The 25,611-nt window shown below is 34.3% G+C and overlaps 2 protein-coding genes across 2 annotated transcripts; one reads left to right on the top strand and one right to left on the bottom strand.

Moving 5' to 3' along the window:
* Positions 1-14,282: 14,282 nt before the first annotated feature.
* Positions 14,283-15,965, top strand: LOC110868473 (peroxidase 59). Its single transcript, XM_022117634.2, has 4 exons — positions 14,283-14,522; positions 14,948-15,130; positions 15,207-15,372; positions 15,438-15,965. Exons 1-4 carry the CDS (start codon positions 14,310-14,312, stop codon positions 15,860-15,862), a joined length of 987 nt encoding a protein of 328 aa, XP_021973326.1. The 5' UTR covers positions 14,283-14,309; the 3' UTR covers positions 15,863-15,965.
* Positions 15,966-16,618: 653 nt separating this feature from the next.
* On the bottom strand, positions 16,619-21,228 carry LOC110868471 (formate--tetrahydrofolate ligase). The gene is made up of 5 exons (XM_022117633.2): positions 20,837-21,228; positions 20,117-20,266; positions 18,193-19,368; positions 17,655-17,801; positions 16,619-17,103 (listed from the first exon to the last, which is right to left on the bottom strand). The coding sequence occupies exons 1-5, from the start codon at positions 20,984-20,986 to the stop codon at positions 16,828-16,830; spliced, it is 1,899 nt and encodes a 632-aa protein (XP_021973325.1). The 5' UTR covers positions 20,987-21,228; the 3' UTR covers positions 16,619-16,827.
* Between the last annotated feature and the right edge of the window lie 4,383 nt (positions 21,229-25,611).

Genomic DNA, 25,611 nt, shown 5'->3' with positions numbered 1-25,611 from the left:
CTTTAACCTAATCTGTACTATATAATAAAAGAAACTATTTATAGGACACGTGTCACTCATTTGAGCCATCTATTTTTATAGATCTATACTATATAATAAAAGAAACCTGTTTTGGGACACTTGTCATTCTCTCATTTAATTGATTAAAATTATTAATAATAATAATAATAATAATTAATCTAAATTAATACAAATTTTTATTATTAATAATATTTAATCAAATCTAAAATCTAATCTAATACAAATTTTTATTATCAATAATATTTAATCAAATCTAATAAGAATTCATACGAATTCCAAAGTTGATATTAACTTTCAAATAATTAAAAAAAATTCACATAACATCACAAATGTTTCTGTTAAATTCGATTAATTAATTTGTTCAACAATCACTATTATCTTTATCATTCAGTACGGTTAACCGATTTATCATCATACAACCTCCCACGTATTCAATCATATGATTTTTCAATCTTATATTAACTAAATAAATAAAGATTAATATTCAATCTTATCCTACTTTAAATATAAAAAAAAATCCGTTAGTTCAGATTAATATTCAATCTTATCCTACTTTAAATATAAAAAAATCCGTTAGTTTTTTTAAATATATTTTTTTTATTATTTGGTATATAAAATCATATTTATTCAACCCATGAAATACACGGGGGTTTTTAAAAATATAAGTTTTTTTATTATTTGGTAAACAATATTACATTTATTCAACCCGTGTAATACAATGGTTTTAAAGATATATATTTTTTTTATTATTTGGTATATAATATTACATTTATTCAACCCGTAGAATATATATGGTTCTTATAGATATAACTTATTTTATTATTTAATATATAAAATTACATTTCTTCATTCCGTGCAATAAAGGAGGCTTTTAAAAAGATAATGTTTTATTATTTGGTATATAAAATTAATTTATTCAAACCCGTGTAATACACGGGGTTATAACCTAGTATGTATAATATATAATAATTTTATTTATTATATTTATGTATTAGTCGAATTGTTTGATTTAAATTGGATAGTGTTCTTATATCATATGGCTATTAATACATGTTCGGTTATTTTAAAATAAGGATTTAATCTTAGATTAAAAAATATTTTTGAATCATTTATTTGAACAAGGATAAAGATAAGGCATATTCATGTATCACTTTTAATTAATTATTAATAAATAAAATAAGTGTCAGCTGGAACTAAGTTTATTGGTACAGCTTCGACGTGAGGTCGAAGACTCACTCAAAAATAATCCAATTACACCAAATAGATAGTGATAAGTGGGTATCGAACACGAAGAGTTTGTGAAATGCGTGTTTACTAAGCAGTTTGTAATTTACTAGATCAAAACTAAGTGCAGAAAATAAATCTCAATATTTTGGTTGTTTGGTTTGTTTAATTAAATTTAACTAAAGTAAATCGCAAATCACTAGCAAGTTTTAAACAAGTAAAAGAGATATCGATCATCCCGGTTTTCAAGTTTTAAGTGACGAATGTTAATGCTCTACTGGAAAGAAACACATAGACATGACTCGTGTGTGTGCAATTGGTTGTGATAAAAGGGAACTAAGTACTCGGATTCATAAAATGCGAGGTTGTTACCCGATGATCAATTAACATACTTCCAACCCTAATCCCTCCCACGATATCTCGATTGCCAACGACACCAAGAACGTATGGTTTAGAACTATGATTAAACACAAGTAACAATTTACAAACAATCACTCAACACTAAACATCAAATACAAAGTCTACTATTCAAGAAATAAAAGAGCAAAACATAATCGTCAAGAGCAAACCTTACATCCGAGATGATTACCAAGCAAACTAGCCACTCATAGTTCGGTGAATCATCATAACATTCAATCATTGGTTCATTGAAATCAAACACAAAGTAGTGATGTTTAGAACACCCAAAAATACCCTAGAGCACCTGAATTTTGCCTCCCACAAGTTTGCAAAATGTAGCTAATGAAAAGGATCCCCAAAAGACACCCATCATTATCTTAGAAAACATAAGTTACATTTTGGAACTGGGCACCACCGTAAAACCGTAGCTTACGGTGGCTTGTGAGACTGCTACCCTGGCTTAGTTTTGTCTTACGATGGCTTGTGAGACTGCTACCCTGTCTTAGTTTTGTCTTACGGTGGGAAATATCATCTCAGCACCTACCGTAGCTTACGGTAGGCACCGTAAGCTACGGTAGATCTCACTTCCGTCCTCCTTTATTCTTCATCAAACTTCCATTTTGCCAGGTAGAATAGATAGGTAGAAAAACTAAAAAATAGATGGCTCCAACGAGTGACATATGTCCTATAAATGGTTTATTTTATTATATAGTATAGATATAGATTATGTTTATTCAACCCGTGTAATACACGGAGTTCTAACGTAGATACCTAATAATTTAATATCCCTGACCCTACTCCCTAATATTGTTTAAAAAAGTTAGAACGAATATACTTGCCGGTCGCCAATCACACAAATCATAATTTTATCTCTTGTTTTGGGCCCATTTTGTTATGTATGTATTACCATGTTGAAAGTTAAGAAAAATTGTGATTTAGTTTTTTTTTTTAACTTTTTCTGTATTTTCTTTTTCAAGTAAAATATATTCGAATTCGACTCGAATTAGAATAAGCTTATTCGAATCGAAAGTCGAAATCCAATACAGGTTTTAAAACTTGAAATTCGAATAGCTCGAAATTCGACTTATTCAACTTGATGAACTGTACAATTAAAGACGCGCGTCACATGTAGCCACCAATGTAATATCATATCATGCGATCAACATAGGTGAAAAAGGTTTAAGTCAAGGCAAGTCTTGGTAACTTGGTTGATATAAATAAAAACTTATATGCAACTGTAAACACCGGTTAGAAGTCGAGTTATAAATGTACACATAATTCAATTTGTTTCTAGCTAGATCCTAGCAGATTGTCCCATGTATTAAATAGAAATAAAGTAAGTGATATAACCATCACTTGGTAGTCAACTTGATTCAAACTGCGCATAAAATATGCATACAAGTTGATATATATTGGGTGATGAATGAATAGTGGAGATTGAAGGGTGGCAATACCTACCAGCTCCATGATAAGGTTTGAGTTTGCTAAGATTCATGAACTTGTTGCCAATCCACATATATATTATATACAATCTGGTAGAACTAAGCCGCACTTAGGCCACCCAGTGTGGGCCCACGCCCCCTGCCACATCACCTCCACAGGGCCCCAAACACCGATTCGGGGGCCTTATTATGGAGAGACACTATAGAAGGCTTCACGAAGCAGATAACGAGCGCCAAAGGGATGGTTTGGGGGGCCCACTTGATTCTAACCAATCAGATTTATTTATTTTTTATTCCGTTTTTCTTTTTTTCTATATAGTTAAAAGGGGCTTTAAAAGGGATTTTATTCCATACCGTGCAAGTTAACAATAAAGTTTTCTCGCACACGTCGTTTACGTAATGCTGGTGTGACATGATAAAGACCCATGCAGCGTTATTTGACTAAGTATAGATTTTAGCAATATTAAAACTAGTGATACAATTTATGCAGCCTTGTGATTGTAGGGTTTACTCGAATATGCATCACACCACTACAGTTTCAAATGCTTTGTCAGTCAGTATGCACTCGTATTTAACAATTCTTTTATGTAGATTTTAAAATTTTTAGCAATTTACTTTATTGCATTAAATTTAAATACTTTATTGTATACTATATTTTAATTTAAACCACACGAGTCAAGGTCGAAGAAGGTGCTGTTGTGCAGATTGTCTGTGGACTGTGGTGGAGCTATGGTGCAGCCTCTTTAAGTTTATATTATATTTATTCAACGCTAGAAGTCAAACTACACGTGTATATGTTTACACAGACAGTAAAAAGCTTAATACGAAACGACTACCTTTATCAAATAAGAAAACATATCAGTATATCTACACATACATATAATAATTATATTCTAAGTTCGTTTTGAATATAAACAATAAAATGCCGGTTATAAAAAAGTTAGATAATCCGACTTTAGTATACTTGCAATATTATAATTCATGAATTTGATAAAAATATCTGTACTTGCAATATTTTCGAATATTAATTTTTTTTTTTTTTTTTGCCCCTTAAAGGGGTTATATTTGATGAAGTGATTCGTGATTGTTTAAAATTCTAGACGTAACAACTTCTTTTTATGTTATAAGAAAATTTGTATATGTATTTAAAACATTTATAATATATGAAGAGGTGTTAAGTTTTATATGAAAGAGTCTGCATGACATATACGTCATTAAAAAGTTGTCTATAAAGCTACCACATACGTAAAAATTGTGTTACTAGCTTTTGTAAAAAAAATTAAGTACATGTGTTTTAAACAAGCTCATGTACTTTAATATATCAAAAATGTGAAGAGTGAATTTTTCATGTGTGTAGTATGTGAAAATATTTCAAATGAACATTTACATAATTAGATATAACTTATTCTCAAGTATGTCTTAGGGGCTATGTGGAACCCATCATCTAATCCGTTAGTAACTCTGACCGAATAAGAGGCTCCAATCAGCATATTTATAAATCTGACCGATTATGAGGCCCTATGACTGATTCAGAGATCCTTAAAGTGAATCAAACACACTCTACTTCTGACAGATTCAGAGTTAGGCTATCAAACAGCCTCTTAGTCTTAATTAAATGTTATAGCATTCGTAATTAGAGGTGACATTTTGTCATGGACAAAGACGATTTCGGTAGAGATAATCAAGAATATCATGAGGGGGTTTATCATTATAGCTACATAACCTGAAACGCGACATGAGAAGTGCGTGCAATCAATCATGTGGTATATGGGTATCTTCAGGCTGAGAAAATTTTCTTTGACAAAGTCTACAACTTCATTCTTCAACTTTGAGTAATGTAGCAATTTTGAATCTTCACATTGGCATATGTGCTTTTATGTGGATATTCTCTGGAAATGAGTTAATAGTATTCATCTTTATTACACTAAGTCTTTAAGCTGATTAGTCAATTCAGTTTTTATATGCATATAACTTTTTATTACATTTATTTTGTTTTCAAATTTAATTAATCATTTACATATCATTAATTAGCAATATTTTTGTGTATAAGTGCGTGATGCCTCATGCCTCGGGGTTTTTTCAAAAAAAAAATTAACACATAAGCTTTTCATCTTCTGCAATTTTAACCCCATAAATATTGTGTTTTTTTGAATTTTAACCCAAAACTTTACATTATTCACAATTTAATCTCACAACTTTTTTACTTTCAACTTTGGTACCCTATACTTTACATCTTTCGCAAACTATCATTTTTAATTTCGTTCAAAATTTTGCGAGTTTACACGTCGCAACATGCGTGTGTAATTTAACGCTTTTATATTTCGCTTTATGTTTCTTTCAAAATTTCCTAAGTTCACTCTCGAGCTTGGCGAGAAGAGGTGTCTATATCGCCGACGCGTTTTGCCCTCGCTGTAGAATGGAAGAGGAATCGGCCGAGCACGTTTTTATTAATTGCCCATTTGCGGTTGAAGTGTGGAATCGGGTGTCATGGTGGAGCGGGGTGAACTGGTGCGCAGCCAGAAGCGTGGAGGATCTCTTTAAGATCTCTGCTCAGCCAGAGGATTCTAAGATTATTTCTAATCTGCATACGTCTATTCTCTATCTACGGTGTGGTTTTTATGGAAGGCGCGGAACTGTTATACTTTTCGGAACCAAAGATCATCCAGTGAATCGCTTACCGAAGACTGTTGTGCTCAGCTCTTCACCTGGATTTCAAACAGATCTAAGCACACTTCTATCTGCTGGAGGAAATGGTGTTGGTCCCCTGTGTCTTGTTTCTCTTAATTTTTGCTTTGTTGTTTGTTGTGGTTCCTTTGTACTTCTTTCAGCTTCGCGCTGGCCTGTTTTATGTTATTTTGCCTTCCAAAAAAAAAAAAACAAGATGCATGTGGTTCAATGTTTTTACATCTATTTTTGCCCATTTGACAAGTATGTCGCAACGTGTGGGTCCTAGATCGACTTAGCATTTGTGATCCCTGACATTGGTGTTTCATTGGTGTTATTTGGCATGACTTTACGCCCCCACGTAAAAATCAAAGAGTGGACATAAAGTGGACTCTGTTAACATCCACGCAAATTCCCGAACTCTTTTGTGTTTACATTTCTAGGGTAAAGTTCTTGTACAAATAATCTTAACATACTAAACATACAAATTGAAGGAAAACTCAAAAAGACAAGGTGGCATTTTTGTAATTATCAATAACTATCAAAGTTACTCTACAAATATACCTAAAAAAACTTAACCACTCCCCCCACCCCCAAAAAAAACCTAAACCCCCCACCCCCAAAAAACCTAAAAAAAACCTACCCCCCACCCCCCAAAAACCTAAAAAAACCTAACCCCCACCCCCCAAAAACCTAAAAAAAAACCTACCCCCCCACACCCAAGCTAAAATGCTAAAAACTAAACCCCCCAAAAAACCTAAAAAAATCTAAAAAAAATAAAAAAAACACACAAATTATTTTATTTTATTTTTTTAACATTTTTTATTAAAAAATCGCTACTTTTAGTAGCAGCCAAAAAAAAAATTTTTTTTTTTTTTTTGCTAACGAAATGTAGCGATTTTTTAATAAAAAATGTTAAAAAAAAATTTGTGTTTTTTTAGGTATTTTTGGTTGTAACTTTGATAGTTGGTGGTAATTACAAAAATGCCACCTTGTCTTTTTGGGTTTTCCTTCAATTTGTATGTTTAGTATGTTAAGATTATTTGTATTTGATCTTTTGCCTACATTTCTATATTACAATTTGTTTGAAGATATAACCGTATATGTAGGGGTTTGTATATATGTTTTATGGTCAACCGAAGCGTAAAAAATATACAATGTTTTAATCACTTTTAAAATATCCCATCAATGATTCATTTCCCTTTGCATGTAACTTAAGAAACCAAAGCAAAGGACATACATAGGGTGTTACTTCCCTATATCTGTAACCATGTCGAGAGAGTGATGGTTCAGGCAGTGCTAGTCTCTTAATCCAAGTAGTCAAGATTAAGTAGTGAACTAAAAAGTCGTTTCTTTCACTTATATATTTGCAAGCTATATAGACGATGAAACCATTTAAAATAATGCAAGAACACCTCATGAATCAAATTAGAGTTTAGCAATAACATAAGTCTTTTTATGTCTGTTTTCTACTAACTTCAGCAAAATGGCAACGCTTTACTCACCCTAGTGAGCCTATTTCAACTCCAACATGTCTTCCATTCAAATTTTATTGAAACCATAAGAAACTTAGAGATTGTTTGTTTATCGGCCTCTTAATAGGGCTTTTAATGGTTCAGACCTCTTACTTGTTCAGCACTTAATGGTTAAGACTGTTTGTTTCGCGAGCAAATGTTTGAATGATTCAGACATTTGTCTCTGAATTGTTAAGAATTATACAGAGTCTGAATGGCTCTAATCTGAATTGGTCAGATATTTGCCTCTGAACGGTTAAACATTGTATACTAGCTCTTAATAGTTCAGACCTCTTATTGGTTCAACACTTAATGATTCAGACCTCTTACTTGTTCAGCACATAACCATTCAGAATTGAAGTTGTCAAACAGAACAGCCCCTTAGGCATGTACGTGTACTATATATAGGTAGGGGTGTAAACGAGTCAAGTCGGGCCCGACTTATAAGAGCTCGAGCTCGGTTTAATTTGAGCTTAAATTGTTTCTAAAGCTGCTCGGGCTCGACTTATTTATTATTTATTTACTAACTAATTTATATTAATCATAATTATTTTTTTTATTTTATATATAACATAATATAAGTACGTATATATGTTTATTATTTAGTTATTTTTTTCATAGTTTATAAATATGATTTATAACTATAATATATATATATATATATATATATATATATATATATATATATATATATATATATATTATTAACTAAAAGAGTAAACTGCAATTTTATCCCCTAGGGTTTAGGCCAATTGGCACTCTTACCCCCCTAACGAAATAATTGCAATTTTACCCCCCAACGTTTGGTGTTATGTCGCAAGTTTCCCCCTGGCGTCAAATAAGTTAACAGATCTGTTAACTATAACTTGAAATGACTATAATGCCCTTTCATATTACCCCCTGTGTTTTGTTCTAATCTGTAATATTACCCCCTGCCACCACTGCCACCGCCATTCACAACCACCACCGCCACCTCCAGCCACCACCCTCAACCACCTCCAGCCACCACCCACAAACAATACAGATATTGTCTCCCCCCCCCCTCTCTCACTTCACCTACCACCACCACCGTCTTCCTCAACACCATCATATGCCGCCGCCACCACCGTCTTCACTCTCATGATCAAAACCCTTTGAGATGCTCAGGTGTCAATATGAATCGCTATCTACATGGAACTTAATGCTCTAATACAGAATATACCACCGCCTGATTTAAAGAACTTTCCTTACTGAGTGATTCAATTCTACACAAGAATAGTTGGGATTCTTAAGACAAACAAAAGAGTATTTTGTGATTCAACAGTTCGCCTACAATCACCGTTGTTCATGATTCTTACTGTAAATTTTTGCAAAATTAGTTGACTGAAAGAACATACAGCAACAAAGGGTTGAAAACCCCAAACACATCATCGAAATCAGAATTTTGAGGTTTGTTAGTGGAATTAGAACCGATATCTATTGGGAAGCCATTGGAAGTGAAATCGCTAGCTTTTGTGGAGCACTGAGAACTTGAACATCAATTTGGGGCAACTTTACTCATTGCCAAAGAAACTCACCACCGTCATCGTCTCCTCCATCTAACCCCCCTCCACCATCCATCCCCATCATATTCATCCCCACTGTATTATCATCATTCAACACAATCTGTAAATCATCCTCACTGTCACTATCATCCCAATCATTATTATCATCACCGCCTTGTTCCAAAGAAACTCAATAACTTTTTTTTCTAATTTCCCCAAAACCCTAACTCCTGAATCAGTTTTCACTGCAGCTATATCTCTATTATTATTACTCAAATTCAAATTCAGATTTGAATTCAAATCAGATTGACCTAATTTCAAGTTATTCGAACTTTTGGAACCGTATAGAATCTCCTCATCATCGCTGGGGATACTATCGCAGGAACGTACCGGCGGCGATTGTCACACCCCTTTCTAAGGCGGAAGCACGAGGTGTGATCTGAAAAGTCTTCATTGCATACGAATGGTAAACATACTACATGCTCATAAAATAACTCCAAATGCCATTAATATTACATGACTAAAAACATAAGTTAAGTTTTGAGTTTACATGTATTTTCCCCAAGTTTATAAAACAAGTAAAAGTTTAAAAGTGGGGACATGAGCTCACAATTTTGCGTTTCCTGCATCGTAACTTCACCGGCTATGTTTAGAGTGTCGTATCACTATCTACACACGTACTATGTCTTATTAGACGCTTAGGTCGTGTAACGACTATTTGTCTTTGTGGTTTATTAAGACTGATTTTGGAATCCTTGGTATATTTGAGTTACAACCTTGATGTATTGTATAATTCCGAAGTACATAATTCCAAGCATAGGAATGCTTGTGTTTGTGTATATTCATACTTGTGTAATTTGCCAACAACTTGTGGTGTATTCCGGTATAAATAAGTATATCTTCATATAAATCTCAAAAATAATATATTTTTCAAGATTAGCTTTAGAAAATATATTTCTTCTAGTTTTCACCCAAAATAGTATATTTTTAACTTGTATAAAAATATATATTTTCTCCATCAACAAGATGCATTTTTCTATTTGCCCAAAATATGTTATATTTTGTATTCCACTTTCGGTGTATTAGTGTGTTATATTATTTTCGAGCTTCTAAAATAATATAACTACCACACATAATACACAAGTAACACACATATCGTGATAACTAAATATATATACTTAGTCACTTTTATTTATCAAAAATCAACCTCCAATGTTTGTATTTTTGTAACAAAATTTATGGCAAAGTTTATATTGAAAGACATAGTTCATAACATACTCGTAAATACTTGTTTAGAAAAATTTTCTAAGTGTTTGTATTTTTAGAAAATTTTGCCATAGTTTCCTTTGAAAATGGAGGTGTCCATGCTATTTAGCATAGCGTTTTCTTTTCAAAATCATCACACAATAATCAACAACCAACCCTAAACAATATTATACTTACCAAGTGCAAAAACTATACACTTTACATAACAACATGAACTTGATCTTTTCACAAAAACTTGTAGTAACTTGGTAAAGTGTTTAGTGGGTTTAGTTACCCTTTAAAGTGTGTTTATCCCTTTAAAAATCTCATTCTTAAAGAAACTAGGTGTTTACAATTTGTAATCACATTTTACAAAAATGTTTATTCATAATCATAACATCTTCTTGTTTCTCTAGTATCTATACACTTGTTTTTCCACTAAAAATAGTGTAGGTTTAAGTAAAAACCATGATCTATTAGAAATCATATTTTGAACTTGGTTTTATTGGAAAATCATTCACAAATCTTGGATTCATAAGACTACTAGATTACTTTGATTATTATTTTACAAGAAATCATTTCTTTCATCAAGTTCATGTCTATAAAGAAGATGATTATCTTATTTCATCACATAATCATCCTCTAACTTGCTAGATCATGTGTTTAATCACAATCTAGCAAGCTCTATGTGATGATCAGCACCATCATCTCAAGAAATCAACGAGCAAGCATTACACATACATTAAACAACCTTATTTCAACAAGATTTCATCATATTTCAAGCTTTATGTTCAAGATTCAACTTTATGTCTTTTAGTGTTCTTGTTAATTGCATCATAACATATCTTTTAACCACTAAAAATAGAGGTAAAAACTAGTAACAAGAAGCTTACAACTAGCTCAAAAGCTAGGAAAGAAACAAGGTGAAGATGGAGTGGGTAAAAGCTCGTGTGAGTGGTCCTTCAAGATCCGTGAGTTCCAAGCTTCGTGAATCACCTTCTTACACCTCAAAGTGACCTTGGAATGGTTAGATGATGGTTGAACGATAGTGGTGGTGGGGGGATTGGGGTCGGCTGAGAGTGGGAGGGAGGAAGGAAGTGAGAGTGTTGTGGTGATTGTTATGATGAAGGTGTTTAGTGTTCTTATAGCCAAGTGTGAGTATTGTCCAAAGGGTCTTATGTCTACAAGAGTACACTACACAATCTCATCATATCCAAGAGAAGATTATGGAAGGATTTAGAAAAGATTATGCAATCTTGAGGTGGGGCCACATCTTGGGCCGTAAATATCAAAGGGGGAGGGGTCCATGTGTAACTTTGATGGTAATGCAAGTAATTAGTGGAGGTTAAGTATAAAAGTCTAGTATTTTAAGTGTATGATGCATTATATAGTGTGTTAGGGCGTTCGGCAACCATAACTAGCAAAGAAATAATAAAACAATGCTTCTAGTATAATTTTGATGTTTCGGGTAGTGTCCGGTTGTTCGGTTAGATACCGTTTCGTTAAAGTGCTAAATTATACCGTTTAGTGTTCTTTATGTACCCTTTTGTAACACTTTTGATTCCCGACACTTAGGAAGGTATTCTGGATAATAAAACATGAATTTTGCATGATATTTCAATGCTAGAATGCTGAATTATGGCTGATTTGTGTAAAATCCTGCATTTAAAGTGTGTTTCGGGCGCTTTTTAGTGCACAGTTTAGCTTCCGGGGAGTTTGTGAGTTAACCCTTGTGTCCATACTTGGGTTTTAATGCATTCTGGGTGTTGGACCTACTCCTAGGCCTTAATTCTATTGTCCTACTGTTTTCTACAGAATGCCAACACAGTGTGTTTTACCGGTGAGTTTACTAGTTTTTCTGACGCAGTGTTTAAAGTAATGCATAAAGCAATGTTTGAAGTATAAAACATGCATGAATTCATATGTATGGTAAGAATCAGATAATGTTGACATTTAAGTATATAATTGCAGACAATAATGATATTAAAATATACGGAAGTTACCGGTTTTGTGCCGGTTGTCACAGCGATTGCAGAGGAGGTGCAGACGACGTCGTTTGAAGCGGCTGGAGTACATCGGTGTATAGATCTCCGGACTCATCATCGTCTTCCATTATTAGATCCTAAATAACAAGAAAACCCTAATATTGAAGAAGAAGATGATGCAGCAGGTGTCTTAACAATAATAATAACAACAATAATAATAATAATAATAATAATAATAATAATAATAATAATAATGGTTTGTTGGAAATTACCTTTTTATCCTTTGACTTTTACATACTTATGTTGACTGTTAACCATAATTGACGTCAGGGGGTAAACTTGCGACATAACACCAAACGTTGGGGGATAAAATTGCAATTATTTCGTTAGGGGGGTAAGAGTGCCAATTAGCCTAAACCCCAGGGAGTAAAATTGCAGTTTACTCTAACTAAAAATATAATAGCCGGCTCAAGCTTAATGAGTGAAGGTCGAGGTCGGGCTTGGGCTTAGACTCATTTACCAAACAAGTTTATTTTTAGGGTCGGACTCGAGCTCGTTTAAGCTCAAGCTCGACTCTCAGTTTGAGTGTTTTTTAGTTGAACTCAGCTTGCAAGTAGCTCGGCTCGTTGCATACACCTAACACCCCTATCGAGGCATGATGTTTTAATAAATTAAAGGGTACGTGACGTCTTTGTCTAGACGAGAGATGGGAGGAGGGATGTATATGTATACACATTCTTGCAACATATATATCCTAATAAAATATCTTATTCGAACAATACATATCTAATTGCAAATAAAAATAATCCAAGCCTATGCAAGAAATAAGATAAAAGACGTGCTTATTTCATTACATGTAGTCATTAATATTTATATCATATGTATACAAGAAATAGAATAAAAGACATGCTTAATTTCACTTTCATGAAGTTATTTATATTTACATGGTATCAATGGCGTAACCAGTATTTTTTTTCTACGGGTTTGGAAATTTTCAATGGACGAACGATTGATTGTTTATCACAAAATTTCGGCTTTTTCTACGGGTTCGACGTCGAAATTTCTACGGGTGCAACGTCGAAATACACGCATATCTAACACTAGTTTGTTTGGTACGGATTCGGCCGCACCCGTATGTCTCTATGTACCTACGCCCCTGCATGGTATATAGTTTTATACCTAGATACATTCCATAAATTAATTTGTATTGATTCAATATAAAGATGTAAATGTATACGTATTAATATAAAATGTCATTTACAATAAATTACATAAAATATACATATGTGATTATAAATATCATCATTTCTCTAAATAGTATTATATGAGATTTTTATTATTCATATTTATCAATGCATTTCATATTACGTATAGTTTTAACCAAGTTCTTTGAGTTTAATTCATATTTAAACGTTTACTTGATGAAATTGCCTAATGTGTCATATGTCACTAGCAATATTATTATAAGGTATGTTATACCAAACAAACACCTTGAGCAAACACTTTACGTATCTAAAACCAAAGATTTTGCCTCTATTAAACAAACCCGTGCAAGTACTAAGCAGAAAACCTAAAAGATTTCCTAAGCAAAATAATTCATATATGCAAATAAACATACAAGGAGACAATGATTAATTTGTGCCTCTTTTTGGCCAACAAATGCAAAATTTTGAACAACCTTAAACAGTTTCATACTTAGAAAGTGTCAAGTTTTGTGGATTAAGGTGTTATAAGCTACACCGAGTACAGATATCATATCGGTGTGGTGACGTATCGAACTAATACTAACCAAACAAGATTGGTACCGGTGTTGGTATTATCGAAACCGGTATTGGTACCCTTTTTATGATTTTCAGTCTTACCGTAACGAACCGATACCAACCAAACAACATCAAGTCAGTATCTTGGCATTATTAGAATATACGATTTTAGATTGATATAAAACACGTGTCGATATCATTTTTCAGTTGTACAGTAACAAATCAAACCGATACCGACAAAACAACATCGGTACCAGTATCAGTATTATTGGAACCAATACCAATATTCGTATTTATAGTTTTCGATCGATAAAAAACATGTGTAATATATTTTTGGGCATATAAATTTCGGGTGGTCCAATTATGGATTAATGCTTATGTTATCAAGAAAACTACAAACACTTCCCTCCATAATCCTGCATTTTAAGGAATTCTATATTCTCCAACTATCATCTATCATTGCCTATAAATTAAGTTAATCTCCAGCTTACTTCACACACCATTTTCTTTAAAGAAAACATCACTTGTACCCATGAAGACCTCAAACAACATTAGTTTTGCATGGTTTATAACCATTTCAATGTTGTGTTTGCTTGCAAATTCTCAACTAACAACAAACTTCTACTCACAATCATGCCCTAAGCTTCAATCTATTGTAAGGAGACAAGTTACGATGGCGCTTAAAACCGAAATGAGAATGGCTGCTTCTTTGCTTAGGCTTCATTTCCATGATTGTTTTGTAAATGTAAGTCATGTTCTAACTTCTAATCAATATATATAAAGAGGGGGGGGGGGGGGGGTGTTAAAACACAAAGGGTTGTTAACGTGCGAAGAATTAATATACGTTGCGCAATTATATTACTTCATGCGTAATTATGATACTTTATGCATAATTATGATACTTCATGCACAATTATATTTACTTACATGCGTAATTAACTGCGTACGTTTCTCACGTTAACTCCACTTCAAGGGGGTGGCGCACTGTAAACGTCTGATTTCGTTTAGTAGAGGCATCATGTTCAAAGCCAGTTTTAAGTGGTTTTCCGTTAACCCCTTGAAGCCCACCTGGCATCGCAAGTTGCGTTTTACATGGTCTCATTGGTTACGTATATGTAACGCTTAACTAAACATGTTTTGCTTTAACATTTGCATTATATTAAGTAACAGGGTTGTGACGCGTCGATTTTACTTGATGGAGCTGATGGAGAGAAGTTTGCTTTACCAAACAATAACTCGGCTAGGGGATACGAGGTGGTGGATGCGATTAAAACCGCCGTGGAAAGTTCATGCAGCGGAGTAGTTTCTTGTGCTGATATTCTGACCATAGCGGCTCGTGATTCAGTTGTCCTGGTAAGCATGAAAACATCATTAAAAAAATATATGACTCTGAAAACCGACCCGAAAAGTAACCAGAATGGGTTTGCAGAGTGGAGGAACAGGTTGGCCAGTGTTACTAGGAAGACGAGACGGATTTGTAGCAAACCAATCCGGGGCTAACTCAAATTTACCCGCACCCTTTGAGAACATTGGTAACATTACTCTCAAGTTTGAAGCCGTGGGCCTCAACCTCACAGACGTCGTGTCTCTTTCAGGTATCTTAAGTTTCCGGTTAAAGGGTTCTTAACGAAAAATGATCTAATGATATATAACTGTGTAGGTGCGCATACGATTGGGCAAGCAAGTTGCGCGACATTTGGAAACAGATTATTCAACTTCTCAGGAACGAATGCTCCCGACAGTACGTTGCTTGACCAGAATATGCTAACGGGCCTACAGAATCTATGTCCAGTAAACGGAGATAGTAGCCGAACATCACCTCTTGACTGGAACTCGACGGACCTTTTTGACAACCATTACTTCCAAAACTTGGTCAAGGGGCGGGGAGTTCTTGAATCCGATCAAATCTTGTATTCGAGTGATGAGGCTTTGACAACTACGCGAAGTCTTGTTGAGCTCTACAGCAACGACAAGGATGCTTTCGCCAATGATTTTAAAAATTCCATGATCAAAATGGGGAATATACAACCCCTCACAGGATCTGCTGGTGAGATTAGGAGGAATTGCAGGGTGGTTAATTCATAAATTCGTCCGGTTTCAAGATTATGTACAAGATTTAGTTACATCCATATAACTCTTAGGATCTAAAATGATAATTATGAATAAATGAACTTGTGTTTTTTATTAATCCAGTGGAAAAAAAAAAAACTATCCTTCTTGATTCCGTATTCATACGCGCGGTCATTGTTGTAAAAATCCCGCCTAGGCTTCAATTGGTCGCCGATTAATCACTAATCGAAGGTTCACCGAGTAAAAAATAGGTCGACAAGGGGTTAAAAGATGTCTACTTAAAAAAATTACATATAAAATGTGTGCATATATAAAACTAAATATTACATACAAAAATCTCAGTCCGATTAGTCTCGATTAAGCGCTAGCCGGTACCTCACTGACCCACTAGCACCTACCGACTATGTAGTTAATATCGGTGATATATCGGTCATATCGGTCCCTTAGTAAAATATCGGTGTCAGATATCGGTCAAAAGATCGGTACCGATATTATCGACGATATTGACCGATATTTGACCGATATATCACCGATATTTGACCGATATAACCAATATATCACCGATATTTGACCGATATAACCGATATATCACTGAATTATTGGTGTTAAATTGCTATATATATAAATTCTGCATTATATTAAAATTACCGATATCCCACCGATATCTCACCGAGATAACCTATGTTTCAAATATCGGTCCTTGACCGATATCCGATATTTTACCGCATTAACTGCATAGCCTACCGATTGTTACAACACTGCGCGCGGTAATTAGATTTTGGAATATCAATTTATTATTCTCCCAGCTGATTATTTCTTTGGTTACAATTGCAAAGGCAATGTGCAGAGCCGAAAACAGACATAATTCATCTAATACACAACAACCAAGTACAAGAACTCAAATTTCTTCAAACCGCAGAAGTTGGAATATCAAAGAAACTTCCATCGATCAAACCCGAACCCTGTTATTCTTGAACGGTTTAAGAAAGCCCTTTTACGCGTCCAGTTTCAGTGTCGAGATCAATGTCATAGAAGCATGGTCGTGTAGGAAGGCCAGGCATAGTGCTCATGGTCCCGACCAACGGGTATATGAATCCAGCACCAATGCTTCCCCTAACGTCCCTGATTGGCAACACGAATCCAGATGGAGCCCCCTTGGCTGATGCATTGTCGGAAAACGAGTATTGGGTTTTCGCCATACAGATTGGTAAACCCGAAAAGCCTTGTTTGGTATACATCTCAATCTGTTTCTCCGCCTTTAATATCATAAAACAAAAACAAAAAAAAAACAAAAAAACTTAGCTGTTATATGGCAACAAAGAGATGCGATCTTTGAGCACAAAATCGGGCGCAGCTTGTTGCCCATTTACCTATCATTTTTATTTAATTTTTCTATCGTTAATGAGTTAATTTCATTAGAAAAAGGGTACACGGATAGTCCCTATGGTTTACCAAAATATTGGATTTGGTCCCTAGTTTTCCAAAAGTACACGGACAGTCCCTGTGGTTATCACTTTGTAACGCATTTAGTCCTCAGTTTTTCTCAAAGTACATGAATGGTCCCTGTGGTTTGCATTTTTTAACGCATTTAGTCCCTAACTTGGACATGCTAAAAAGTGGGGGCTAAATGCGTTACAAAGTGCAAACCACAGAGACCATTCGTGTACTGTTGGAAAACTAGGGACTAAATCCAAAATTTTGAAGAAATCTTTTTTCGGTTCTTGGATTATATTGTTTTAATAGATAACTTAGATACGAAAGTATAAACACGAAAACGCGTATTTGAGTAGGGTTAGTTGGTTTATACCTGATCTGAGTATTCAACACCACTAGCACCATATGATCTTGCAATGGCTTCTATCTTCTCTTTGATGCTTATGTCCAACGGGTACAAGAATTTCAAAGGTTGCGTCGCATTTTCACAGGCCTTTTGGACCGCAATACCGAGGTCAACCTGCGAACAAAACGGACAATATATAGCAAGTTAACAACACAATAAACATACTAATCCGCTAATGATATCCATTAATATTGACTAAATTGCACTTTACGTCCTTTAAGTTTGAAGAAAGTTACAGACGTTGTCCTTTAACTACGAAAATTACACTGATTGTCCCTTAAGTTTACATTTCCGAGCACGTTCTATCCTTTTGCCTTAAAAAAGTTAGGTTTTTAAAGGACATCCGGTGTAATTTTTGTAGTTAAAGGACAGCGCCAGCAACTTCGTTCAAACTTAAAGGACGTAAAGGGCAATTTAGTCATTAATATTTAGATAAATCATAATTAGTTCTTGTGTTTGGTAAATTTTGATTGATTTACGAGATTAATAGTCATTAAGTACTAACCGCTCCTTTTCCACCATGGGCATGATGAGTGCAAAGAACAGCATCAAACGCACCCGCCGCAAGGGCGGCGTTCTTAACAGCGGCTATTTCAGCATCCGTATCAGTAGCAAACTTATTCACAGCCACAACAACATTCACACCATAAGCCTTCGTGTTCTCAATGTGTCGAGCCAGGTTCACGCACCCTGCTTCCACAAGACCCACATTTTCAGTTGTGTAAGCGCGATCAAGCGGCTTGCCAGCTGTCACCAGTGGCCCACCACCGTGCATCTTTAGGGCCCTAATAGTCGCCACAATAATCGCGCACTGAGGTTTCAAACCACTGTATCGACATTTAATGTTCATAAACTTCTCAGTTCCTATATCAGAACCAAATCCTGCTTCCGTAACAACATACCCGCCGGGCCCCACTAGCTTTAACGCGATCTTGTCAGCGACTATAGACGAGTTCCCGTGAGCTATGTTGGCAAACGGGCCTGCGTGAACAAGAACCGGGGTGCCTTCGAGTGTCTGCATAAGGGTTGGGTTGATCGCATCTTTCATGAGCACGGTTAACGCACCACCAAGCCCAAGATCGTCAGCGGTTATGGGGTCACCGCTTTTGCTGTTACCGATCACCATTTTCCCGAGGCGTTCTCTCATGTCGGATAACGATGTAGTGAGCGCTAAAACCGCCATTATCTCACTCGCAACCGATATATCGAAACCAGTTTCTCTCACCATTCCTTTCTCATCTGGGCCTTGGCCCACGGTGATTTTTCGCAAGAAACGGTCGTTAACATCCATGACCCGCCTCCAAGTGATGCTATCCGGGTCAATGTCGAGTCTAGCAAACTTGGTGACTTCTTCTGGGGTCAAATCTTCGGGTTTGGTTTTGGTGATGTTGAGCTTTTTTAAGCGTCGGAACATAATGTCATTGAATGCGCGCTTACCTTCTTTGTCGGGTGGACACAATCGGTTAAAGAGGGCGGTGTCTTTTTGTGTGTTTTCGTGGAAGATTCGGGTGTCGATGGCAGCGGCTAGAAGGTTGTTTGCAGCGGTGATTGCGTGGATGTCACCGGTTAAATGGAGATTGAACTCATCCATAGGGATGACTTGACTGTAACCACCGCCGGCTGCACCGCCTTTGATCCCGAATGTTGGCCCTTGTGATGGTTGTCGAAGAGTGGTGACAACCTAACAACATAGATGACAATCAAAAGAAGTTTATAACAAGCAACCGAAACCCGTCTTGCTAGAAAGTTTATGGTTAAAGAAATATAATCAAAACTTTAAAGAATGATAATGAGACGTAAACAAAACACAATATATATACATATATATATATATATATATATATATATATATATATATATATATATATATATAACATGGTTGTAAATATCCCGCCTAGGCTCTGATTAGACGCTGATTACTCACTAATCGGAGGTTCATCAAGTAATGGCCGATTAATTGCTAGGCGGTCAATGGTGGTCCTATTCCGGTCAAATTCTGGCCAGATTCCATTTAAATTTCGACCATACCTTATAAATTCCCTCCAATTACTTAAAAAATGGGTCAGCGAGGGGTTAAAACATGTCTACTTAAAAAATATATATACACAAAAATGTGTGTGTATATACAAAACTAAAAATTACGTATAAAAATCCCAATCAGATTAATCGCTATTAATCCCGATTAATCGCTATTCAGTACCTCACCGACCGACTAGCGCCTACCGATTTTTACAACACTGATATATAATAAAGACACATAAACAAGACAATTTTTTGCTATTTTTTTCAGCACAATCTCTTTGGAAACAATAGATTGCATTGCTAAAAGGCTCTACAAGCAGGACATAAATGAGAACAGAAGATAAACAGATCGACAAATAATCAAACCGCGAATGAGACTTGTATCAAATCTTTAGCGAAAACGTTACCTTTTTATCGAGAAAAGCTCCCAAAGCTTGACAAAGACCAACAGTAGTAGTAGACTTGCCTTCTCCAAGAGGAGTTGGAGTGATTCCTCCAACAACAACATAGTATCCATCTTGTCTTTCTTTAAGTTCATCAAACACAGACAATAAAACCTAAAATTTTCACTTACCCAAATCAGCAAATACAAGAATCTCTCATACCCAAATCAGCAAATACAAGAATCTTTCATACCCAAATCAGCAAATACAAGAATCTTTCATACCCAAATCAGCAAATACAAGAATCTTTAAGGATATCACACAAAAAGATCATGACAGACAACAAAATCCAGAATTTACACATACCCAAATCATTAAATCAATCACACAATACCTCAGTCCAGAAAAGATCACTACTTTGACTTTTGATAATAAATGAAACCTACTACTTTCAGTAAAGAAAAATGCCACTTTGACATCCAAATTCAACTGTAACTCAAAGGGGTATTCTATTTATTAAACTTCAATAATCACATAATTTAACAACATCAGTCACACAGTCCCAGTAAATATCCACTGTTTTGACTTTTATCTTGAAATCTAATGCTGCACAAGAGGATAATCAAGATTGTATCTTTAAACATCATAGATCAATTACTTCAACACCCAGTTTTTTTTTTTTTTTAAATCTAAATCAGTAACAAAACAAGAGTAAAGTGAAGTTTGACTGAAAAAAGCACACACCTTTGCCTTGTATTTGCCATAAAGATCATAATGATCAGGGTTAAGATTGAGATCTTTAGCAATCTCAGAGATGTGCAGAGGAACAACAGAGTTTGCTATATCTATATCTGCTGGAACAGGGGATACCACTTGCAGTTTTCTTGAAGTCATTATTTCTTGATCTTTGAGATAAAGGGTGGTGTTTTACCGACAAAGATCTTGAATTTGTTATGGGATTTTACTCTTCTTTTTTGTGGAAATTGGAAACTAATGAAGGATTGGTGTGATGAACATGGAAGTGCGAACCTTATCTGTGGTTAGTGTAGATCAGTGATAACTTAAGTGGAGCCCTAGATTAAATTGAAATTTTAATTTCCCGTGAATATTCATGAGTTACAACAATAATTAAATTGTGAATAAAGATTCTAGTTTATTTGTCTATTTATGAATTTATGATCGTATGTGACGAATGACAAACGTGTGTCTTTTTCTTATGTATTGTTAGATATGTTTATTTTAACAAATTATTCTGGCAATCATACCGTATAAGCATCTTAACTAAGTTAGAACCCGTGTATTACACGGGTTTAATAAATGTAATTTTATATACTAAATAAAAAAATAATATATTTTTAAAAACTTCATTTATTACACTTGTTGAGTAAATATAATTTTATATATTAAATAATAAAAAAATATAACTTTAAGAACCTCATGTATTTTACGAGTTGAATAAATGTAATTTTATATAACAAATAATAAAAAAATTATATTTAAAAAAAACCCTGTGTATTCACGGGTGGAAGAAATGTAATTTTATATACTAAATAATAAAAAAGTTATGTTTAAAAAAAATCTCTGTATTGTACGGGTTGAATAAATCTAATTTTATATAGCAAATAATAAAAAAATATTATATCTTTAAAAACCCTGTATATAACACGGGTTTATCTATTGTTAAAAAAATCTTTCAAAATCAAAATGGATTTTTTTATTATTTTTTAAATTAAGTTAATACTATTTTAAATTTTTGGTTTGATTAATAAATTGTTTAATATAATTTTTCATAGTTAACAATAATAACATTAACAATAAATTTATCTACTGTTAAGTGATACAATGTTTTTTGGTTTAGATAAGACTTTACGATTATCTGCTGTCAAATATTATCGTAATAACATTTTATATTAATAGGTTTTGTTCATAATTCATGCAGATGACATATATTTCAATTTTATATTAATTTTAATATAAATTTGGATAAATTAATATGATGTGTATAAAAAAGTATAGAGAATATGTATACAGATTGAGTTAGAATTGTATAAAAAAATGTAGAGAATGTGGGGTATTTATAGGTTAAATTTATAAAATAGGATTTTTTTTTTTTAAATTGTTACTATTCAACAGTAACATTTTCAATTAATCAACCTCGATCATGCCAAAGCAGCTCGTTACCATGCTGAGGCCGGAACCATAGCGCCCCTCCGTAATTGCCGCGGTGTGGTGGCGCCTCCACACCCTCCGGCCTAAGAGATACGTGTTGACCGGTCTTAAAAATCAGTTTTCTTCTTCGTTTTAAATCATGTGGTATTCCATTGGGGTCTTTTATAGCATGTACATGGATAAAGTTTAATAAAAACTTATGATATAAATTTGAATTAAACGACACACTAACCCTTTAATATTTTCACTGGGTTGCTATTAATATTTTCATTGGGTTGCTATATATGTGTTATAGATATACGGATTTTAGTTTAAATTGTGTGGAAAGGATTGAATTTTCTATTCGAATTTTAATTAGTTTTGTTTATCTGATGCTTTTTTATTAAACATATATCTTAGTTTCTTTCTAATAATAATACGTGAGATATAAAATTTAAAACAAAACCATAATGCAAAATATTGTTTAAATTTAATTTTATAATTATCTTTTAATTAATATTAATTATCTATTAAAAATAGATGCCCTCATTGAATGACATGTGTCCCAAATCAGATTTCTTTTATTATATAGTATAGATGTAAGCATGAGAGAATTTCATTCTTCACATTGTGAGGTACTACAATGAAACATCACTAGACATTAAACAAGGATAAGGCAAATAAATTGTCATTTTAGTCGTGAGGTTTGACAAAAATTATCATTTTAGTTCAAATAGTTTTTTTTTAAGTATTTTAGTTTAAACAGTTTTGTTTTCTATCATTTTAGTCCCTAACTTTTGTCATTTTTTGTCATTTTCATCCAACCCACTAACTTCATTTAAAAAATTTAGTTAACTTAGGTGAATTTTGATCAAACCATATTTTTCTTTCTTTTTTTTAGCAGGTATGATGGTATGAGGATGGTGTTGTGCCGGTTTACAGTGAAGATGATGGCGGTGGTTGTTGGTTTTATGATGATGGCGGCAGTGTTGGTTGATGACGTGGGTGGCGGAAAAATGGTCGGTGATGGTGGAAATGGTGGGTGGTGATGGTGGTGGGGTGGGTGGTGACTGTGCAATAGGTGGTGGCGATGATAGAAGGTTGTGATGGGATGGGTGGTGGGAGGTGGTGGTGGTCGATGAAAATGGCAAAAGTCAAGGACTAAAAAGACATAAAACAAAAGGGTTATTAGATTTTAATAATCTTAAGTTTCATCAGTTACCCGATAATAATCCCAACTTTAAAAATTCCCTCCAATAATCTCAAATTTTAAAAGTTTGGCCGCCATTGATCCTTTTTCAAACATATAAGGATTTGGTCTCCTCAATAGATTCAATTACACCTAGAGACTCCCTAATTGATTTAAGTGCACCAATGTTAGAAAATGATCAATGGCGGCCAAACTTTTACAAGTTGGGATTATTGGAGGGGATTTTTAAAGTTAGGATTATTATCGGCCAACTGATGAAATTTAGGATTATTAAAATCCAATAACTCAAAACAAAACTATTTGGACTAAAATGGTAAGAAAAAAACTATTTGGACTAAAGTGGCGATTTTAGTCAAACCTCAGGGACTAAAATGGCAAGTTACTCAGACTAAAATTAAATTTTTTTCGGATATATGGTTCAAGTAAACATGTATACAGTTTTGGGTAAGCAAGTGAGTTATCAACTAATACAATACCCTGATACTCATACTCGAACATGAACCTGCAAGTTTCTTTTATCAATCTCATGCCCAGTCCCAAAGTCGATTACCCATCGCAGATATTTTAGGCGTCAGGTGTTCCTGTCGGGTCCAAGCTTTTGTTTTGTCATCTCTACCATTTCCATCATCACTGACACCATCTTGGCATTGTCACCCAATCGCGCATTGCTATCTTCATTGTTGTTACCTCGAGCTGCCACCGCCTATCTTTTCCCACCACTGCCACAGGTGATAGAGGGCCGAAATGCGGTGGTGGCGGCGGGGACTGGTGGTGATGATTGCGACAACAACAATGGTCGTGGTGATAAGTAGATGGTAGTGCTAGTGTATGTGGTGGCGGCGACAGTGGGCATGGAAGTGCAAGGTGGGGGTGGTGGCTGTTAGCTGGTGGCGATGTGGTAGATTCTAATTCCTTCAAGATTGTTTTGTAAAAATAAATTACAAATAGTTCCTCCTATAACCGATTTCTTCAAGTTTAACTTAGTTGACAAATTTCTAATCCAAATTCAGTTATTCAATTTACAATCGCAAACCAAACGCACCATAAGTGACCAATTTATAAGTTATCTTTCTAAATAATACAAGTATCGATCCAATTGAAGCTAAAAACATGTTATGATGCCTAAAGTCGTAAAGTGTTTTGTAGCATATGAGTTAGTGTAGGGATTTTACACGCCCACGCTTAGTTTTGGAATTTAATATCTTATTCTTCGCTCTTCATTTCTTTATTTCGCCTTGCATTTCTCTTAAGTTATTGGGATCTCTTTCCTCTACCGTTTGTTAGCACTCAACATCTTTCATAGGTTCCCGATTTCTCAAAAACAACTATGTTCTAACAATATTTACATTTGGTTATGCAATTTATAAGATCTTATCGTCTTAACTGTCAAATCCCCCTTTTTAGTTAATAAGATCCATACAATTATATATGATCAGTTCCGACTTTTATATGCTCGAGAAGAGCCGTATGTATAAGAAAAGTAAATTCTTCATTGGTTACTTGATAAAAACTTACACATATTTTGGGGGCGTGGTGTATATTTGATAAATTTTTGTACAAATTTAGTAATTTGTAACAACAAACTCCAACTTTTATTCCAGTTTTATTTAGAGATATTAGATTTAAATAGCCTTAACTTTTATCAATTGGCTGATAATACTCTCAACTTTTGATTTGTACTACATCATGTAACACCCCAAAAATGTTTTATCATGAAAATAAGTTAAAATACTAAGAACTTAACTTAGTTAGTTAAAAAGGAAAATGTGTTGTAAATATTAGTTAAGTGATGGGAAAGGCGCCTAATTAAAAGAAATGTAAAAACTAGAAGGGCTAGATGTGGATGATTCTAAAATAGGGGTATTGGAAGGTGGAAACCCAAAACACACACATCTGTGTGTGTCTGGGGTCGAACAAGCAGGGGGAAACAAGGGTGAAACCCTTGTTTAGTAAATTCAATCAATTGGATAGGAGATTTGAAGATAATCAACTGCATGAATTCGAATTTACACTCATCTAAACTCGATTATTGAAGTGGTAAGTTTAATTTTCTGAAATCATGATTTGTAGAATGAGGGGTTGATGTAGTGAGTGATACGATAAACGAAGATCAACACGTTGATTCTACGAATACCCGTGTGTTTCTTCCCCAACCCCCAAA

This window comes from Helianthus annuus, chromosome 7 (assembly GCF_002127325.2).
Source record: "Helianthus annuus cultivar XRQ/B chromosome 7, HanXRQr2.0-SUNRISE, whole genome shotgun sequence".
Taxonomy (NCBI): Eukaryota; Viridiplantae; Streptophyta; class Magnoliopsida; order Asterales; family Asteraceae; genus Helianthus; species Helianthus annuus.
The sequence above is the reverse complement of the archived record's forward strand: the minus strand, read 5'-3'. Positions and strand labels throughout refer to the sequence as shown.

What these genes read in the sequence shown, in the direction of transcription:
- LOC110868473 (XM_022117634.2), top strand. Translation starts at nt 14,310, where the DNA reads ATGAAGACCTCAAACAACATTAGTTTTGCATGGTTTATAACCATTTCA. An exon ending in TCCATGATTGTTTTGTAAAT is followed by an intron (nt 14,523 to 14,947) that starts GTAAGTCATGTT and finishes ATTAAGTAACAG; the next exon opens with GGTTGTGACGCGTCGATTTT. An exon ending in CTCGTGATTCAGTTGTCCTG is followed by an intron (nt 15,131 to 15,206) that starts GTAAGCATGAAA and finishes ATGGGTTTGCAG; the next exon opens with AGTGGAGGAACAGGTTGGCC.
- LOC110868471 (XM_022117633.2), bottom strand. Translation starts at nt 20,986, where the DNA reads ATGACTTCAAGAAAACTGCAAGTGGTATCCCCTGTTCCAGCAGATATA. An exon ending in ATGGCAAATACAAGGCAAAG is followed by an intron (nt 20,267 to 20,836) that starts GTGTGTGCTTTT and finishes TGAAAATTTTAG; the next exon opens with GTTTTATTGTCTGTGTTTGA. An exon ending in CCCATGGTGGAAAAGGAGCG is followed by an intron (nt 17,802 to 18,192) that starts GTTAGTACTTAA and finishes TTTTGTTCGCAG; the next exon opens with GTTGACCTCGGTATTGCGGT.